This window comes from Salmo trutta, chromosome 13, assembly GCF_901001165.1.
Source record: "Salmo trutta chromosome 13, fSalTru1.1, whole genome shotgun sequence".
Classification (NCBI taxonomy): Eukaryota; Metazoa; Chordata; class Actinopteri; order Salmoniformes; family Salmonidae; genus Salmo; species Salmo trutta.
The window spans coordinates 78493456-78513743 of NC_042969.1; the positions used below are offsets into that span (position 1 = coordinate 78493456).

Consider the following 20288-nt stretch of genomic DNA (forward strand, 5'->3'; position numbering starts at 1 on the left):
GGATCAGGACATATATAAAAGGGGGGAAGGGGGATCAGGACATATATAAAAGGGAGGGAAGGGGGCATCAGGACATATATAAAAGGGGGGAAGGGGGGATCAGGACATATATAAAAGGGAGGGAAGGGGGGATCAGGACATATATAAAAGGGGGGAAGGGGGGATCAGGACATATATAAAAGGGAGGGAAAGGGGGGATCAGGACATATATAAAAGGGGGGAAGGGGGGATCAGGACATATATAAAAGGGAGGGAAGGGGGGGATCAGGACATATATAAAAGGGAGGGAAGGGGGGGATCAGGACATATATAAAAGGGAGGGAAGGGGGATCAGGACATATATAAAAGGGGGGAAGGGGGATCAGGACATATATAAAAGGGAGGGAAGGGGGATCAGGACATATATAAAAGGGGGGGAGGGGGGGATCAGGACATATATAAAAGGGGGGAAAGGGGATCAGGACATATATAAAAGGGAGGGAAGGGGGGATCAGGACATATATAAAAGGGGGGAAGGGGGATCAGGACATATATAAAAGGGGGGAAAGGGGATCAGGACATATATAAAGGGGGGAAGGGGGATCAGGACATATATAAAAGGGGGGAAGGGGGGATCAGGACATATATAAAAGGGAGGGAAGGGGGGATCAGGACATATATAAAAGGGGGAAGGGGGGATCAGGACATATATAAAAGGGAGGGAAAGGGGGGATCAGGACATATATAAAAGGGGGGAAGGGGGGATCAGGACATATATAAAAGGGAGGGAAGGGGGGATCAGGACATATATAAAAGGGAGGGAAGGGGGGGATCAGGACATATATAAAAGGGAGGGAAGGGGGATCAGGACATATATAAAGGGAGGGAAGGGGGGATCAGGACATATATAAAAGGGAGGGAAGGGGGGGATCAGGGACATATATAAAAGGGGGGAAGGGGGGATCAGGACATATATAAAAGGGAGGGAAGGGGGATCAGGACATATATAAAAGGGGGAAGGGGGCATCAGGACATATATAAAAGGGAGGGAAGGGGGATCAGGACATATATAAAAGGGGGAAGGGGGATCAGGACATATATTAAAGGGGGAAGGGGGCATCAGGACATATATAAAAGGGGGGAAGGGGTGGATCAGGACATATATAAAAGGGAGGGTGGGGGGATCAGGACATATATAAAAGGGGGAAGGGGGCATCAGGACATATATAAAAGGGAGGGAAGGGGGGATCAGGACATATATAAAAGGGGGGAAGGGGGATCAGGACATATATAAAAGGGGGAAGGGGGATCAGGACATATATAAAAGGGAGGGAAGGGGGATCAGGACATATATAAAAGGGAGGGAAGGGGGATCAGGACATATATAAAAGGGGGGAAGGGGGGATCAGGACATATATAAAAGGGGGGAAGGGGGGATCAGGACATATATAAAAGCGGGGAAGGGGGGATCAGGACATATATAAAAGGGAGGGAAGGGGGATCAGGACATATATAAAAGGGGGAAGGGGGGATCAGGACATATATAAAAGGGAGGAAGGGGGGATCAAGACATATATAAAAGGGAGGGAAGGGGGGATCAGGACATATATAAAAGGGGGGAAGGGGGGATCAGGACATATATAAAAGGGGGGAAGGGGGGATCAGGACATATATAAAAGGGAGGGAAGGGGGGGATCAGGACATATATAAAAGGGAGGGAAGGGGGGGGATCAGGACATATATAAAAGGGAGGGAAGGGGGGGATCAGGACATATATAAAAGGGGGGAAGGGGGATCAGGACATATATAAAAGGGGGGAAGGGGGGATCAGGACATATATAAAAGGGAGGGAAGGGGGATCAGGACATATATAAAAGGGGGAAGGGGGATCAGGACATATATAAAAGGGGGGAAGGGGGATCTTAATGTTGTTCTTTCTGCAGCTTATCATATTAATAAGGATAGTAGCCCCACCTCACATGACATGGTTGATCTTTAGTGGTCTTCATTTTCATCACACACAGGCTTACACACAGGCTTTCACATAGGCTTTCACAGGCTTACACAGGCACATACACACAGGCTTACACACAGGCTTTCACAGGCACATACACACAGGCTTTCACACATGCTTTCACAGGCACATACACACAGGCATACACACAGGCTTAGACACAGTCTTTCACAGGCACATACACACAGGCACATACACACAGGCACATACACACAGGCACATACACACAGGCTTACACACAGGCTTAGACACAGACTTTCACAGGCACATACACACAGGCACATACACACAGCGTGGCTGTGTCTTTCAGGGCTGGCACTAGTTCTGGAGTTCAATGTATTTTAATATCCTGGCAGCTATGTGTGTTAGTGTGAAAATGTGTGCATCATTATCTGCAGGCAGACTGAATTACATTTATTTATATTCCATATTATGAAGTTTCTGTCTGTCAGACAGGCAGTGTGTTTGATGTTGTAACTGCAGATCCGCTGCATAGTGGGGAAAGATACTGACTTATACAATAAAACGACTGTTCACTCCCAGAGACAACAAAGACTGCAGAGAACGTCCACATTAAAATAATACACCCTTCACACATTCATCCAGTCTGCTTCAAAGAAGAATGACTACAGATAGCACTGGAAACAAATACAACATGGGACTATAATTATGACCACTGAGATACTGATCGTCTAATCATTTAGCTGCCTTTGTTTCCCATGTTCGGTGCTTTCTCCTCCAAATACGACTGTACTTCAAAAGGCAAGATACAGCAAGAGAGAAATTCTTATTCTAGGATTTATCCTATGCTATTAAACTCATGAGTGTGTTAATACATTTATTACAATGAATACTATCTCATTTCCTGAAGCAAAGTTACATGAAAGACATGAATGAGTAAGTTATTGGTTTTGGCTTAGCTCATGAACCCTACCCTATGAACCCTACCCTACGAACCCTACGAACCCTACCTTATGAACCCTACATTATGAACCCTTCCTCATGAACCCTAGCCTATGAACCCTAGCCTATGAACCCTACCCTATGAACCCTACCCTATGAACTCTACCCTATGAACCCTACCCTATGAACCCTAGCCTATGAACCCTACCCTATGAACCCTACCCTATGAACCCTACCCTTATCAGACACAAACAGAGCAGCTGGCAGCTAGCCTTGACACATGTCTGATAGCCTGTGTTTAATGTGATGACCTTAGTGCTTCATTTGTAAATCAGGGGGTGACGGTACAGCACGGCGAGGGGGGGGGGGGGGGGGTCTGAAGAGCTCTGAGGTACTGGAATGCATGAACCTAAAAAGATCCCGTTATGTGAGAGATTCAGGCTTCTCTTTCTCACCACAGAAACAGCTGCACGTTGGTCTCTAGGTTACAACGTTGAGCAAACCATAAACCCCGGCCGTCCCAACACAAATCAATTATCAGGCACATTTTCACATGACATTTTATACGGGGCAGGAGAATTACAGTGGAGGCAACACGAATCAACACTGATCACTTTTTTTTACATTGCAAACAGTGACAATCATTTTTCATGCCAAGAGAGGTACCAGATCTGGTAAAATAGGTTCTGGAATGAGAGATGCAGGATCCTGTTCTGGCAGGATCTGGCTTAAACGAATCACTGGATGACCTTAGCAGTGAGTGACCCTAGTGTTGGACAGTCCAGTCTCTTTGAAGCTTGGTAGTGACACAACCCTGCTTCTGACGTGACACAGCCCTGCTTTTGACTCTCTGTGCAGTGACTGTGAGCCACAGTGGGGCACAGGGAGCACAGGGCCAATAGAGGGCACTAAACAAGAACACCATCACTGCTGGCACTAGTTGGAGAGAAGAGGTTTAACAGGAACCAGGGTGGGACAGTTTTCTCTATAAACTATGACACACACAGATCCCACAGGCCCGGTGTGGCTCTCTCTGTTTCTCTCTCTTTCTCAGAAAGGGTGAAGGGGTTTATTGTTGCGTGGTGTGTGTGTGCGTGGTGTGTGTGTGATTTTGTGCCAAGGGCTCACCTGTACAGCTGCACCTGCACACACTCCCAGGGTCACGTTCTCAGTTGGCACACTCATAGATACCCTGCCTGCCTGCCTGCCTGCCTGCCTGCCTGCCTGTCTGCCTGCCTGCCTGTCTGTCTGTCTGTCTGTCTGAGAGAGAGAGAGAGAGAGGAGAGAGAGAGTGAGAGAGAGAGAGAGAGATGAGAGAGAGAGAGGAGAGAGAGAGAGAGAGAGAGAGAGAGAGATGAGAGAGAGAGAGAGAGAGAGAGAGAGAGAGAGAGAGAGAGACGAGAGAGAGAGAGAGAGAGAGAGACAGTGGTCTCTCTTACATTGATCACTCCTTAGTTAGCCTATATAAACTACATCATGGCACCTCAGCTATACAGGATCAATCACTCAATACTAATGATGGAGGAGACAGAGGGGGGCCAAGGGAGGACATCAAAGAATATACAGTACCAGTCAAAAGTTGGACACACCTACTAATTCAAGGGTTTTTCTATATTTTTACTATATTCTACAATGTAGAATAATAGAGAAGACATCACAACTATGAATTAACACATATGTAATCATGTAGTTACCAAAAAAGTATTAAACAAATCAAAACATATTTGATATTTGAGATTCTTCAAAGTAGCCACCCTTTGCCTTGATGACAGCTTTGCACACTCTTGGCATTCTCTCAACCAGCTTCACCTGGAATGTTATTACAACAGTCTTGGCATTCTCTCAACCAGCTTCACCTGGAATGCTTTTCCAACAGCCTTGGCATTCTCTCAACCAGCTTTGAATATTTTTCTGTAAAGTGTTTCCCTAATACACATTTCGATGGATTGACTGGTTGGTTGTTTGTTTGATATATTGATTGGTTGATTAGTTGGTTGTTTCATGGATTGATTGATTGGTTGGTTGACTGATATGTTGATTAGTTGGTCAAATAGAGGAAACAGAGTACTACTGAAGAAGGGTCTTACCTCCCACGGGGCACATCAACATCATTCTTCCTCCAGCGTACGTTGGGCTGGGGGTCTCCCTGCACCTGGCACCTGAACTCTACCCCCTCCTCCTCCAGGACCACCTGGTTGATGGGCCGACGCAGGAAGGTGGGACGCTCTGGAGGACAGAAAGAGAAAGTGAGGGAGAGAGAGAGATAAAGATAGAGAGAGAAATAAATAAGAAAGAAAGAAAGACAAAGACAAACAGAGAGAGAGAGAGAGAGAGAGAGAGAGATAGATAGATAGATAGATAGATAGATAGATAGATAGATAGATAGATAGATAGATAGATAGATAGATAGATAGATAGATAGATAGATAGATAGATAGATAGGGCAGGTCAGACACAGCAATAGTTATAGAGCGCGTGAGCTTTGCCGTACCCTTTCTCTACTGCGTGCAGGTAGGCTGCTGCCAAACGACTAAAGTCACTCGAAACTCAAATCTGGATTGTGGATGAATTTTGGGCCAAATTTGTGGATTAAACAAAGTCTAACTCATGTCTGGAAGCGGATATGAAGGGATATGCGCCAAGGCAAGACTAAGATTTCCTTTTTCCAAGCCATACGGAGGGTGCTCTAGCAAACAAACAGCAGAGACCTGAGCCTCTGCTGCTGCTACTCTCTGTTTATCCTATATGCATAGTCACTTTAACCATATCTACATGTACATACTACCTCAATCAGCCCGACTAACCGGTGCCTGTATATAGCCTCACTACTGTCTTTTTTACTGTTGTTTTTATTTCTTTACTTACCTATTGTTCATCTAATACCTTTTTTTGTACTGTTGGTTAGAGCCTGTAAGTAAGTATTTCACTGGCGCACGTGACAAATATACTTTGATTTGATTTGAGGACACCATCCAACCTGGAACTGAGCTGCCAGGCTTGCAAGGGCAGACCAGATACAAATACAATTAGCACTGAGGTGTGAAGTAAAATGTGTCGAGGTCTTTGGGCCCAACAAGTGGCAGGAATCTTTGAAGCGGCCTTCGAAGCCCCCTCCTGCTTTTCAAAGACCATTCACTGGTATTTTATACAAGAAAACTGCCTCCAGAAATGAAAGCTTCTCCCAAGTGGGAGTGATACCTACTCCCATTGCCTGCTGCACTGCTGCATGGATTCCACGCAGATAAGGGTGCTCTAGAGCGACTAGATGTTCTTTACCGTTAGGCCATCAGATGTGCCACCAATGCTCCTTATAGGACACATCACTGCACTCTATACTCCTCTGTAAACTGGTCATCTCTGTATACCCGTCGCACTCCCCACTATCTGAGATATCTACTGCAGCCCTCATCCTCCACATACAACACCCGTTCTGCCAGTCACATTTTGTTAAAGGTCCCCAAAGCACACACATCCCTGGGTCGCTCCTCTTTTCAGTTCGCTGCAGCTGGCGACTGGAACGAGCTGCAACAAACACTCAAACTGGACAGTTTTATCTCTTCATTCAGACTCAATCATGGACACTCTTACTGACAGTTGTGGCTGCTTTGTGTGATGTATTGTTGTCTCTACCTTCTTGCCCTTTTTGCTGTTGTCTGTGCCCAGTAATGTTTGTACCATGTTTTGTGCTGCTACCATGTTGTTGCTATGTTGTGTTGCTACCATGCTGTGTTGTCATGTGTTGCTGCCTTGCTATGTTGTTGTCTAAGGTCTCTATGTAGTGTTTTCTCTCTTGTCGTGATGTGTGTTTTGTCCTATATTTATATATAATAAAAATACCTTTTTTTAATCCCAGCCCCCGTCCCCACAGGTGGCCTTTTGCCTTTTGGTAGGCCGTCATTGTAAATAAAAATGTGTTCTTAACTGACTTGCCTAGTTAAATAAAGGTTAAATAAAAATAAAACAAATAAATAGAGTGACTCAGCTCAGTATAATGTTGACTGCTTCAGCGGTTACTGTACATAAAGGATTCTTAGATAGCGTCAAAAATGGTTTAGTTTAATTGGTGGGTCAGGAGAAAATGTATGCAAAATATGTTTTTTTTACCACCTTTTTCTCCCAAATTTTGTGATATCCAATTGCAATCCAATTATGATCTTGTCTCATCGCTGCAACTCCCCAACGGGCTCCGAAACATGATCCGCCAAGCCTCGCTTCTTAACTCCCACTCGCTTAACCCAGAAACCAGCCACACCAATGTGTTGCAGGAAACACTGTTCAACTGAAGGCTGAAGTCAGCTTGCATGCACCCAGCCTGCCACAAGGAGTCGGTAGAGCACGATGAACAAAGTAAAGCCCCCCCCGGACAAACCCTCCACCAAACCTGGACAACACTGGGCCAATTGTGCACCGCCCTATGGGACTACCGGTCACGGCCGGTTGTGATCGAACCAAAGGCTTTAGTGATGCCACAAGACTGCGATGCAGTGCCTTAGACCGCTGCGCCACTCAGGAGGCCACGCAAAAAAATTTACAACACGTTTGGGAGCACTGTCAGGCATTCATGCTTACCAAACACAGTCAGCTGGGCCGTCTCACTGTCTCTCTCTCCCACCATGTTTGTGCCAACACAGATGAACATGCCAGCATCACTCTTCCTGGTGTTGGAGATCATCAGCTTCCCTCCTCGGATCTGAGGACACAAGGGAACAAGTTGATCTACATACCTCATACAGGTCTATGACCAGGGGTTAGTTAGCAGCATGTGGTTAGTTAGCAGCATGTGGTTAGTTAGCAGCATGTGGTTACCGTAAATTCCGGACTATAAGCCGCAACTTTTTTCCCAGGCTTTGAACCTCGCGGCTTAAACAATGACGCGGCTAATATATGGATTTTTCCCGCTTTCAGTTTTTTTTTCTCCAAAAAAACACATTCTGTGATGCGCTCAGTTTTTTGGCAGCATGAAGCTTTCATTAGACCAATGAAATTGCCGAACGGGTTAAGGTCAAACAACTTTTTTGTTTACTGTTTAGATTAAATCGAGCGCTCTCAAACTTCCCATCATTCTGATTACGGTAGTCATTTTGCCACCCTCATCATGGCAAAGACACGGAGAAATGCATATGATGCAGCTTTCAAGTTGAAGGCGATTGATCTGGCTGTTGGAAAAGGAAATAGAGCTGCTGCACGGGAGCTTGGTCTTAATGAGTCGATGATAAGACGTTGGAAACAGCAGCGTGAGGAATTGACTCAGTGCAAAAAGACAACTAAAGCTTACTGCAATTTTTTTTTGTTGTTACAAGCCGTGTTTCGTTAAAGCCTATTTATTTTTGTTACAAGCCGTGTTTCGTTAAAGCCTGTGTAAAGTTCATTTGTTTCAATGTACCGGTAGGCACCTGTGGCTTATAGACATGTGCGGCTTATTTATGTTCAAAATAATATATATTTTTTAATTCAGTGGGTGCGGCTTATATTCAGGTGCGCTTAATAGTCCGGAAATTACGGTAGTTAGTAGCATGTGGTTAGTTAGTAAAATGTGATTAGTTAGTATTATGTGGTTAGTTAGTTAGTATCATGTGGTTAGTTAGTATCATGTGGTTAGTTAGTAGAATGTGATTAGTTAGTATTATGTGGTTAGTTAGTATCATGTGGTTAGTTAGTAGAATGTGATTAGTTAGTATTATGTGGTTAGTTAGTAGTGTGTGGTTAGTTAGTATTATGTGGTTAGTTAGTATTATGTGGTTAGTTAGTATTATGTGGTTAGTTAGTTAGTATCATGTGGTTAGTTATTATTATGTGGTTAGTTAGTAGCATGTGATTAGTTATCAAAATGTGATTAGTTAGTATTATGTGGTTAGTTAGTTAGTATTATGTGGTTAGTTAGTAGCATGTGGTTAGTTAGTAGCATGTGGTTAGTTAGTAGAATGTGGTTAGTTAGTATTATGTGGTTAGTTAGTAGCATGTGGTTAGTTAGTAGCATGTGGTTAGTTAGTATTATGTGGTTAGTTAGTACTATGTGGATAGTTAGTAGAATGTGATTAGTTAGTATTATGTGGTTAGGTAGTTTGTATCATGTGGTTAGTTAGTAGAATGTGGTTAGTTAGTAGCATGTGGTTAGTTAGTACCATGTGGTTAGTTAGTAGAATGTGATTAGTTAGTATTATGTGGTTAGGTAGTTTGTATCATGTGGTTAGTTAGTAGAATGTGGTTAGTTAGTAGCATGTGGTTAGTTAGTAGCATGTGGTTAGTTAGTATTATGTGGTTAGTTAGTACTATGTGGATAGCTAGTAGAACATGGTTAGTTAGTTAGTAGCATGTGGTTAGTTAGTAGCTTGTGGTTAGTTAGTAGAACGCTTAGTTAGTATTATGTGGTTAGTTAGTTAATATCATGTGGTTAGTAAGAAGTATGTGGTTAGTTAGTAGAATGTGGTTAGTTAGTAGAATGTGGTTAGTTAGTAGCATGTGGTTAGTTAGTAGAATGTGATTAGTTAGTATTATGTGGTTAGTTAGTAGCATGTGGTTAGTTAGTATTATGTGGTTAGTCAGTATTATGTGGTTAGTTAGTTAGTATCATGTGGTTAGTTAGTAGCGTGTGGTTAGTTAGTATTATGTGCTTAGTTAGTATCATGTGGTTAGTTAGTAGCATGTGGTTAGTTAGTAGCATGTGGTTAGTTAGTATTATGTGGTTAGTTATTATTATGTGGTTAGTTAGTAGCATGTGATTAGTTAGCAAAATGTGATTAGTTAGTATTATGTGGTTAGTTAGTTAGTATTATGTGGTTAGTTAGTAGCATGTGGTTAGTTAGTAGAATGTGATTAGTTAGTATTATGTGGTTAGTTAGTTAGTATTATGTGGTTAGTTAGTATTATGTGGTTAGTTAGTAGCATGTGGTTAGTTAGTAGCATGTGGTTAGTTAGTATTATGTGGTTAGTTAGTACTATGTGGATAGTTAGTAGCATGTGGTTAGTTAGTAGCATGTGGTTAGTTAGTAGAATGTGATTAGTTAGTATTATGTGGTTAGGTAGTTTGTATCATGTGGTTAGTTAGTAGAATGTGGTTAGTTAGTTGCATGTGGTTAGTTAGTAGCATGTGGTTAGTTAGTATTATGTGGTTAGTTAGTACTATGTTGATAGTTAGTAGAACATGGTTAGTTAGTTAGTAGCATGTGGTTAGTTAGTAGCTTGTGGTTAGTTAGTAGAACGCTTAGTTAGTATTATGTGGTTAGTTAGTTAATATCATGTGGTTCGTAAGAAGTATGTGGTTAGTTAGTAGAATGTGGTTAGTTAGTAGAATGTGGTTAGTTAGTAGAATGTGCTTAGTTAGTAGCATGTGGTTAGCTAGTATTATGTGTTAGTGTTAGCTAGTATTATGTGGTTAGTTAGTAGCATGTGGTTAGTTAGTAGCATGTGGTTAGTTAGTATTATGTGGTTTGTTAGAATCATGTGGTTTGTTAGAATCATGTGGTTAGTTAGTAGCATGTGGTTAGTTAGTAGCGTGTGGTTAGTTAGTAGCGTGTGGTTAGTTAGTATTATGTGGTTAGTTAGTAGCGTGTGGTTAGTTAGTATTATGTGGTTTGTTAGAATCATGTGATTAGTTAGTATTATGTGGTTAGTTAGTTAGTAGCAGGTGGTTAGTTAGTAGCATGTGGTTAGTTAGTAGCGTGTGGTTAGTTAGTATTATGTGGTTAGTTAGTAGCATGTGGTTAGTTAGTAGCATGTGGTTAGTTAGTATTATGTGGTTAGTTAGTAGCATGTGGTTAGTTAGTAGCATGTGGTTAGTTAGTAGCGTGTGGTTAGTTAGTAGCGTGTGGTTAGTTAGAATCATGTGGTTAGTTAGTATTATGTGGTTAGTTAGTAGCATGTGGTTAGTTAGTAGCATGTGGTTAGTTAGTATTATGTGGTTTGTTAGAATCATGTGGTTAGTTAGTAGCATGTGGTTAGTTAGTAGCGTGTGGTTAGTTAGTAGCATGTGGTTAGTTAGTAGCATGTGGTTAGTTAGAATCATGTGGTTAGTTAGTAGCATGTGGTTAGTTAGTAGCATGTGGTTAGTTAGTAGTAGTACTTACGGTGATCCTGTCCTCCTTGTCTTCGATGCGTACTTTGTCCTTCTTCCAGTAGATGGTTGGTTCAGGGTGGCCTCTAGGCGGGATACACTCCAGGATGGCCGGCTCCCCTGCTGCCACCACCACGTCTGTAGGGTTCTGTCTGAAGTCATCACGCAGCACTGAGGAGAAAGAGACAGGGGACGTGAGCCTGGGGAGAAGACTGCAATGACGAAACACTTTATCTGATCAAATACTTAGCTAGGTGTACACAAAGAGTTGCAATGTCTAGTGTGTCTGTGTGTGTGTGTGTGTGTGTGTGTGTGTGTGTGTGTGTGTGTGTGTGTGTGTGTGTGTGTGTGTGTGTGTGTGTGTGTCTGTGGTGAGTGTATGGTGAGATGCTGCTGCAGTGTGTTAGACTGAAATGTGAGGTTTCATCTGACTGGTCTAGCACAAGTAGCGGCTAATTGGAGTTAATGGAGGTCTCGGGGGAGGCAGCAGTTCAAACACACACACAATGCCCTGAAGCATGGTATCACTCACATCACAGAGTTCACAGAGGCACAGCACTGCTCAGTACCGTGGGCACACACACACACACACACACACACACACACACACACACACACACACACACACACACACACACACACTGTCCGTGGGTGGTCTGGCAAACAATGTTTCCGCTATCTTATCCCCCTCAGGTAGTCCTTTCGCCACACAGATCCCCTCTCAGCCTGTCTAGTGTTCTGTCATACACACAGATCCCCTCTCAGCCTGTCTAGTGTTCTGTCATACACACAGATCCCCTCTCAGCCTGTCTAGTGTTCTGTCATACACACAGATCCCCTCTCAGCCTGTCTAGTGTTCTGTCATACACACAGATCCCCTCTCAGCCTGTCTAGTGTTCTGTCATACACACAGATCCCCTCTCAGCCTGTCTAGTGTTCTGTCATACACACAGATCCCCTCTCAGCCTGTCTAGTGTTCTGTCATACACACAGAACAACTCATTATCAACCAGACAATGGCTGCACACGTTAACACTTTACAATACACCTTGGGGATCATTCTAGAACATACTGGGTGAGCTCAAGCTGACGTTTTCCCGCTTAACCCAAACCAAATCCACTGAATTCCAAATGAGTATTTGTGTCATGGCGGACGGTGACTGCAGCCGTGTATCTGGGGACACATGTAAAGGATGAAAGAAGAAGAAGAAGGGGATGTTTGAGGAGCTCTAAATTAAGGGCAGCACCACAGGTTCTTGTTCAAATCCCCCATGGTGCTGCCTGTACACACACATGGAGAAGGGGTTGGATTAGACTGGGATAACAGGTCCTAGTGCGCTGTTCTTTTCTGCTCTCTCTTCTCCTCTCCTCTCCTCTCCTCTCCTCTCCTCTCCTCTCCTCTCCTCTCCTCTCCTCTCCTCTCCTCTCCTCTCCTCTCCTCTCCCCTCCCCTCCCCTCCCCTCCCCTCCTCTCCTCTCCTCTCCTCTGCTGTGCTGTGCTTTACAAGGCCCACCACACCACTGTGTGTTGAGTTATTTATTTAGGAAGGGATGGGGGGATACATAGAGGGACATAGGGGGACTTTTGTGTGACACAAATTCAAATGAAACCCTCTCAAACTGGGAGGAGAGAGTACACAAAAAGAGCTGCTTCTCTCTCGATGGAGGGAGCGTGGGAGAGGGAGCAAGGGAAACGGATTGAGACAGAGAGAGGGATTGACAGAGAGGTATAGAGCAGTGGCTGGGTGGGGGTCCCTCCCATTGTTGGCCAAGCTAGGATGCAGCACTCTGCACTAAAGAGCTGCTGTAATTAGCCAGCCCCAGAGAGATAGACCCCCTGGACAGACACAAAGACAGACAGGGTGGAGACTGGAGCCTCAGCCTGCCTGGTTCCTCTGTTTCCATCACAAACAGAGCCCTGCTGTCTAAAATCTTACCACCGGGATGGACTAGCCACTGTGGCCAATGTCTGTTGTTCTGGTATTTGTGTTATTTGTGTTTGTGTAGCTTTCTTTTGAGGTGGCGGCCATGGGAGTTTCTGTCCAGATCAATTATCTTTAAAGAAATGGAAAACAGATCTAATGGACAACGTGTACGTGTCACAGATCCCTCCGGAACTTTCATCACACACACCTGTCCCTTATTCCCACTGATTAGTATTTGTATATATGTGCCCTTTGGTTTCCATAGTCTTGTCGATTATTGTTACAGTGTCCGTTGGTGCGTGTGAGTACCTGTGCTGTGTGTTTTGGGCTTTCGTGCCCTTGTGGAAAGCGCAGATGATTACGGGTCTCGTCCCGTGTGTTAATCATTGTGCGTGTGTGTTATTTATTCGAGGTACTCCTCACACTTTTTTGTGGCAGGGCCAAACACTGAGCTCCCAACAGCTACAAGCCAACACACAGATAAAGTGTAATTGGGTGGAAGGATTACGATCTGTGTGTTGGTTCTGGGTTCTGTCATACCAACACAATGCTATGAACAGATGCATGTACAAGAGACAAGCAGGGAAAATACACCCACATTCCAAAATAACGTACACATTTCAAATCCGGATCTTCAATCATGATTGGATACAACCTGTACCAAATAATAAAAACATCCAGAGCATCTCCTAGGATTTCTGCCTACATGATGATTACCACTGACCATCTGCTTCACTACACTACTGATTAGCAGCACATTTCTTGTATGTGTGTGCAGCTTGTGAAAGTGTGTGTTTGCTGTGTGTGTGTGTGTGTGTGTGTGTGTGTGTGTGTGTGTGTGTGTGTGTGTGAGTCTCTGGTATGTATAACTTGAGAGGATCTGTGTAGGTACAGAATCTCAACTCTTGCTCTAACTCTGGGGCTTACAGGCACGGAGGCCCATATCGGCGAGCAGACGTCAGACGTAATTGCATTTCTATCCCTCGTGAAAACCCCAGCACTTCCCCCTCCAAAAACACCTCACGTCCCATGGAGGTAGCAGGCCCAAACTCCTGCCAGTGTGCTTACTGGGGATTAGTATAGCATATTTATATATGCATACCCTTCTGCCTGCAAAGGCTACATCTGTCAGTCAGGCTGCAGGCTATACAAACACATATCAGAAAAATATGAATCTGCCCTCGGCAGACACATTTATTTATTTCTCCAACTTCCCCAGGAGAGGATTGGGGTGGAGTGTAGGAGCAGACAGGGGGTAAAGCACATTAAATTGGCATCTCTACACCTGCCACTGTGTCAACTTTTAAACTTAAAGGGGAAAGAATCAAGTTGCAACTTGCACTGTTGGACAGCGATGGAGCGGGGAAGAGAGGGGCCTTGCACTGTGGAACAGCGATGGAGCAGGGAAGAGAGAGGCCTTGCACTGTGGAACAGCGATGGAGTGGGGAAGAGAGGGGCCTTGCACTGTGGAACAGCGATGGAGCGGGGAAGAGAGGGGCCTTGCACTGTGGAACAGCGATGGAGTGGGGAAGAGAGGGGCCTTGCACTGTGGAACAGCGATGGAGCGGGGAAGAGAGGGGCCTTGCACTGTGGAACAGCGATGGAGCGGGGAAGAGAGGGGCCTTGCACTGTGGAACAGCGATGGAGTGGGGAAGAGAGGGGCCTTGCACTGTGGAACAGCGATGGAGTGGGGAAGAGAGGGGCCTTGCACTGTGGAACAGCGATGGAGAGGGGAAGAGAGGGGCCTTGCACTGTGGAACAGCGATGGAGTGGGGAAGAGAGGGGCCTTGCACTGTGGAACAGCGATGGAGCGGGGAAGAGAGGGGCCTTGCACTGTGGAACAGCGATGGAGCGGGGAAGAGAGGGGCCTTGCACTGTGGAACAGCGATGGAGTGGGGAAGAGAGGGGCCTTGCACTGTGGAACAGCGATGGAGTGGGGAAGAGAGGGGCCTTGCACTGTGGAACAGCGATGGAGCGGGGAAGAGAGAGGCCTTGCACTGTGGAACAGCGATGGAGCGGGGAAGAGAGGGGCCTTGCACTGTGGAACAGCGATGGAGCGGGGAAGAGAGGGGCCTTGCACTGTGGAACAGCGATGGAGCGGGGAAGAGAGGGGCCTTGCACTGTGGAACAGCGATGGAGCGGGGAAGAGAGGGGCCTTGCACTGTGGAACAGCGATGGAGTGGGGAAGAGAGGGGCCTTGCACTGTGGAACAGCGATGGAGTGGGGAAGAGAGGGGCCTTGCACTGTGGAACAGCGATGGAGTGGGGAAGAGAGGGGCCTTGCACTGTGGAACAGCGATGGAGTGGGGAAGAGAGGGGCCTTGCACTGTGGAACAGCGATGGAGCGGGGAAGAGAGAGGCCTTGCACTGTGGAACAGCGATGGAGCGAGGAAGAGAGGGGCCTTGCACTGTGGAACAGCGATGGAGCGGGGAAGAGAGGGGCCTTGCACTGTGGAACAGCGATGGAGCGGGGAAGAGAGAGGCCTTGCACTGTGGAACAGCGATGGAGCGGGGAAGAGAGGGGCCTTGCACTGTGGAACAGCGATGGAGCGGGGAAGAGAGGGGCCTTGCACTGTGGAACAGCGATGGAGCGGGGAAGAGAGAGGCCTTGCACTGTGGAACAGCGATGGAGCGGGGAAGAGAGGGGCCTTGCACTGTGGAACAGCGATGGAGCGGGGAAGAGAGAGGCCTTGCACTGTGGAACAGCGATGGAGAGGGGAAGAGAGGGGCCTTGCACTGTGGAACAGCGATGGAGCGGGGAAGAGAGGGGCCTTGCACTGTGGAACAGCGATGGAGCGGGGAAGAGAGGGGCCTTGCCAAAAAGAAAAACACAGAGGACACACACTACTTTGTAACAGCCAAAGTCTTACACTGGTATCTTACACTGGCAGTCAGAGGCCTGTGCCAGAAGCCATTAGAGGTGTCTACATTTTAAGCAAACACCACTTACAGGAGTAATTAGGTTTAAGTGCCTTTCTCAAGTTCACAATGACAGATTCTTCACCTAGTCAGCTGAATGATTCGAACCAGCAACTTTTTGGTTACTGGCCCAACACTTTAGTACCTCTGTGTTCTCACTCTCACCCATAAAGAAGACTCAGCAAACATCCAACAACACTACAACCTACTGTAGCATCACTACAGAGTGCTGAGTAGAGACAGACACGGGTGTAGAGGCATATTGTATCCTATGAGCCAGAACATTAGTTACTGCAGGATGAGTGGGGAGCCTTTTTTATTTGTATTTATTAGAGATCCCAATTAGTTGTTGCCAAGGCAGCAGCTACTCTTCCTGGGGTCCAAACACATTAAAGCACTTACATTACATATAAAACAAAAGATAAAACAGAACATCAAATAACATTGTTACACCACTGCATATCTACAATACAAAATATATGATACCACCATACAACAATAATACAATGTACGTGTGTGTGGAGTTTGTGTGCTAGGGTGTGTGTGTGTATGTGTGTGTGTGTGTGTGTGTGTGTGTGTGTGCTAGGGTGTGTGTGTAGAATGTGTGTGCTAGGGTGTGTGTGTAGAATGCGTGTGTGTGTGTGTGTGTGTGTGTGTGTGTGTGTGTGTGTGTGTGTGTGTGTGTGTGTGTGTGTGTGTGTGTGTGTGTGTGTGTGTGTGTGTGTTTGCGTGGCACTCGACTGGGTCGTCCAACCAACATACTGTGTCTGAGGCTGTTTCACAAAGGCTGTGCACTCCCGCTCCCTGTCACAATGTTACGGGTTGGTGTCCAAAGCCTTGTTTTCCTACCTTCTGTTTTATATGACTACACTACCATGTGACTGGCATGCACCACATGAGGCTGGTGGCACCTTAATCGGGAAGGACAGACTCATGGTAATGGCTGGAGGGGAATCGGTGCAATGGTAGGTGCAATGGTATCCAACACATCAAACACATGGTTTCCATGGTTTCCAGGTGTTTGACGCCATTCCATTCGCTCCGTTCCAGCCATTATTATGACCCGTCCTCCCCTCAGCAGCCTCCACTGGTCTGCACATACAGGCATACACAAACACAAATACATAGAGACAAATTAACACAACACACACAGACAGATACACACGCACAGACAAACTCACACTCACAAAAACGCACAAACACTCACACAAACAAAGAAACATAAACACACACACTGAACTGTACACAGCTTCTCCTACAGCCGCAGGACCTTCATCTGAATGAATCATGTGAGATTGTGAGGATCGATCAATTAATTTATTTTTTATTACATTTCTTTCCCATCAAATGCAGCAAAGGGCTCCCGTTCCCTGCATACATTTCTTGGCAGGTCAGGGCTGAGGAAACACAAAGGGATTACATCACTGCTGTTCAGGCCTGGAGCCATTCCACTCTACACCGCCAGCATCCAGCCATACTGCTACCACTACCACCTCCTATTCACACTCTGGTAGGAAGTGTATTTTAACAGCTAGCTCTGAGCTATGATAGCAGCATTTCATTCAGTGTATTTTAACAGCTAGCTCTGAGCTTTGATAACAGCATTTCATTCAGTGTATTTTAACAGCTAGCTCTGAGCTATGATAGCAGTATTTCATTCAGTGTATTTTAACAGCTAGCTCTGAGCTTTGATAACAGCATTTCATTCAGTGTATTTTAACAGCTAGCTCTGAGCTATGATAACAGCATTTCATTCAGTGTATTTTAACAGCTAGCTCTGAGCTTTGATAACAGCATTTCATTCAGTGTATTTTAACAGCTAGCTCTGAGCTATGATAGCAGCATTTCATTCAGTGTATTTTAACAGCTAGCTCTGAGCTATGATAGCAGTATTTCATTCAGTGTATTTTAACAGCTAGCTCTGAGCTTTGATAACAGCATTTCATTCAGTGTATTTTAACAGCTAGCTCTGAGCTTTGATAGCAGTATTTCATTCAGTGTATTTTAACAGCTAGCTCTGAGCTTTGATAGCAGCTTTTCATTCAGTGTTTGGGAAGAAGTGCTTTTTCTGTTCTATCCAATCAGAGTGCTATTACAATGACACTATATTTCTTTAGACAACCGAGGCAATATATCTGTCACTTTACACCAAAAATGCTAGAACTATCTGTGGAGTCCTTTGGTGTTTTGTATTACTGGCTGTAGATGCTGAAGGCTGCAGTATAATGTAGTTCTGGGTACAGCATAGTGTAAAGAGGGGGCCTCCATTTATCTCAGTGGCAGATCTCTGTATAACCAATCATTGGGCCCCCCACTAGCTAGTGGTAACCTTGGCCCCCCATCCAGATGCAGATATTACCCCCTCAGCGGGGAGGGAGGGGGCATGTTCACACTTAACACCGCATATCCCTTTATGGGGTCAGAGGTCAGCACAGATAAACAGCTGCACATTATGTCCGGCCGCCTGTCTTGCTGGCTGGCTACCTGTCTGGTTGACTGGCTGTGCCCGAGGCTGTGTCTCCTTGGAGGACTGAGAGAGGGAAGGCCCTTTTCATCAGCTCAGAGAGCTCAATATCTCTTTTCTCTCTCTCCGTCAATCCTTTTCTCTCTACCTCTCTCTCTCCATTCCCACTCTACCTGTCTCTACGGTGTACTTATGCAGCTCATCCAATCATGTAACACCATGTCCTCCACCCCTCCTCCTATCTCCAGTTTACCAGCCACGGTGTCAGCCCACCAGATAACACCCAGGAGGTACAATCACATGGAGTGTTGTGATATGGCGCTGGGGGGGGGGGGGGGAAATGGTTGTGATATGACAATGATATGTACAGGGATGGAGAGAGAGAGACAGAGAAGCAAGTGTGGTGAAAGGTGGAGTAAACAGAGGGAGGGTAGAGGAGGAGGAGGAGGAGGGTAGAGGATGAAGAGGGTAGAGGATGAGGAGGAGGGTAGAGGATGAAGGGGTAGAGGATGAGGAGGAGGGTAGAGGGTAGAGGATGAAGAGGGTAGAGGATGAGGAGGGTAGAGGATGAGGAGGAGGGTAGAGGGTAAAGGATGAAGGGGGTAGAGGATGAGGATGAGGGTAGAGGGTAGAGGATGAAGAGGGTAGAGGATGAGGAGGGTAGAGGAGAAGGACGACACAACAGGTGATGATGAGAGGACGAACATGGTGGAAGGTCAAATATCAGAGACAGAGAGGAGACTTAGAATGTCAATTAACTAGTGGAGGAGGGAGAGACGGCACATTCCATCACACTGCCCTGCGCTGTGAGGGTGTCCCTGCCTCTATGCACAGGGCCTAAACAAACACTCATTAACACATTGCCCTCCTTGAAAGCTCATTTTTCACCCAGCAGTCCTAATTTGGCCTAACGAGGCTCCCCCTGGCCAGCACCGTAATGACAGAAGACAGAAAGCAACGGGCAGTGGATTCTACTGGACGCCGATACCCTGGAATACAGTGTGATGGAGAAACAATATAATTAACTATTTAATGAACCTCTCCCCTCATATCCCCTCCCCTCCCAACACAAACTCCCCAAATTCAATTTAGGCTAATCCATGCTTTATGGTAATGTCTAGCTCATTAAAACGTTAGTTAAAAACTCATTAAAATTCACTTGGAGAAGTAATGGCTTCATTACAGTAATATGCTGAAAAGCAAAGAAAAAGACAGGAAGAACAAGGAGAAGAAAGAGAGAAAGAGAACGACAGCTTTCTAATCACTTAATTGTGACTAAAACGGAATACATTTGCATAATAAATAACGATGAGCTGCAACATTTCTTCTCTCTTCACAGCACTCTGTAATTAACAAGCGCTACAATTAAAGATGCATTTATTTTCACCAAAATGTATATTTTTGGTAGCCACTCCAGTTTTCACTGTGTTGCATCTGCCTGGTTGTTTTGCAGTGTTTGTGCGGCGGCTGCCAGATGTGCAGAGCGTGGAGTAACTGGAGCTGGCTGACACAGAGGAACAATGTGGCCATGACCTTTTCTGCCCGGCTTGATAAGGGACAGGGATGGGATGTGCTGATGCTCGCCTCCCGCTCAGCCCTGAATGGACACTTTAGAGCCGGAAGGAAGGAGGGGAAAGACCCAGAGGAGACCTGTTCCCGAATTGATTTCCTGCCAATTCCACAACACAGACAGACCGAGACGCATCCAAGTATACTGACTGACTGAGTGACTGAGTAAGGGAATTTGCCTGGTGGAACTGGGAGAGGGAGAGGAAGAGGAAGAGAGGATTTGGAGTTATGCTGTCTGAAGAGGAAGGATGTGGCATGGCAGGGCCAGCTGTTGGTTGATATTAAGGCATGTTGAGAGGTAAACATTATGCTTTGAGTAAAAACACTTGGTAAACTGGAACTATTACTAAGCAGCTGGGAAAGCCTGCATTATTGAGTCTACCAGAGACTGATTGATTACCATCCAGATTTCTACAGATAAAACATCATTTGAGCTGCTCATGACCATTAAAATCTCTGTCTGACTC

General features: G+C 45.5%; 1 protein-coding gene across 2 annotated transcripts in view; it reads right to left on the bottom strand.

The window, feature by feature from the left end:
• The window catches only part of LOC115206567 (roundabout homolog 2), a 124309-nt gene extending 113271 nt beyond the window's left edge, over positions 1-11038 (bottom strand). For both annotated transcript variants that reach the window (XM_029773695.1, XM_029773694.1), the window contains exons 1-3: positions 10960-11038; positions 7466-7586; positions 4984-5122 (exon numbers count right to left, since the gene is read on the bottom strand). In XM_029773695.1, coding sequence (XP_029629555.1) covers positions 4984-5122; positions 7466-7568 — 242 coding nt within the window. In that variant the 5' untranslated portion in view covers positions 7569-7586; positions 10960-11038. The remainder of the gene's footprint in view (positions 1-4983; positions 5123-7465; positions 7587-10959) is intronic.
• Between the last annotated feature and the right edge of the window lie 9250 nt (positions 11039-20288).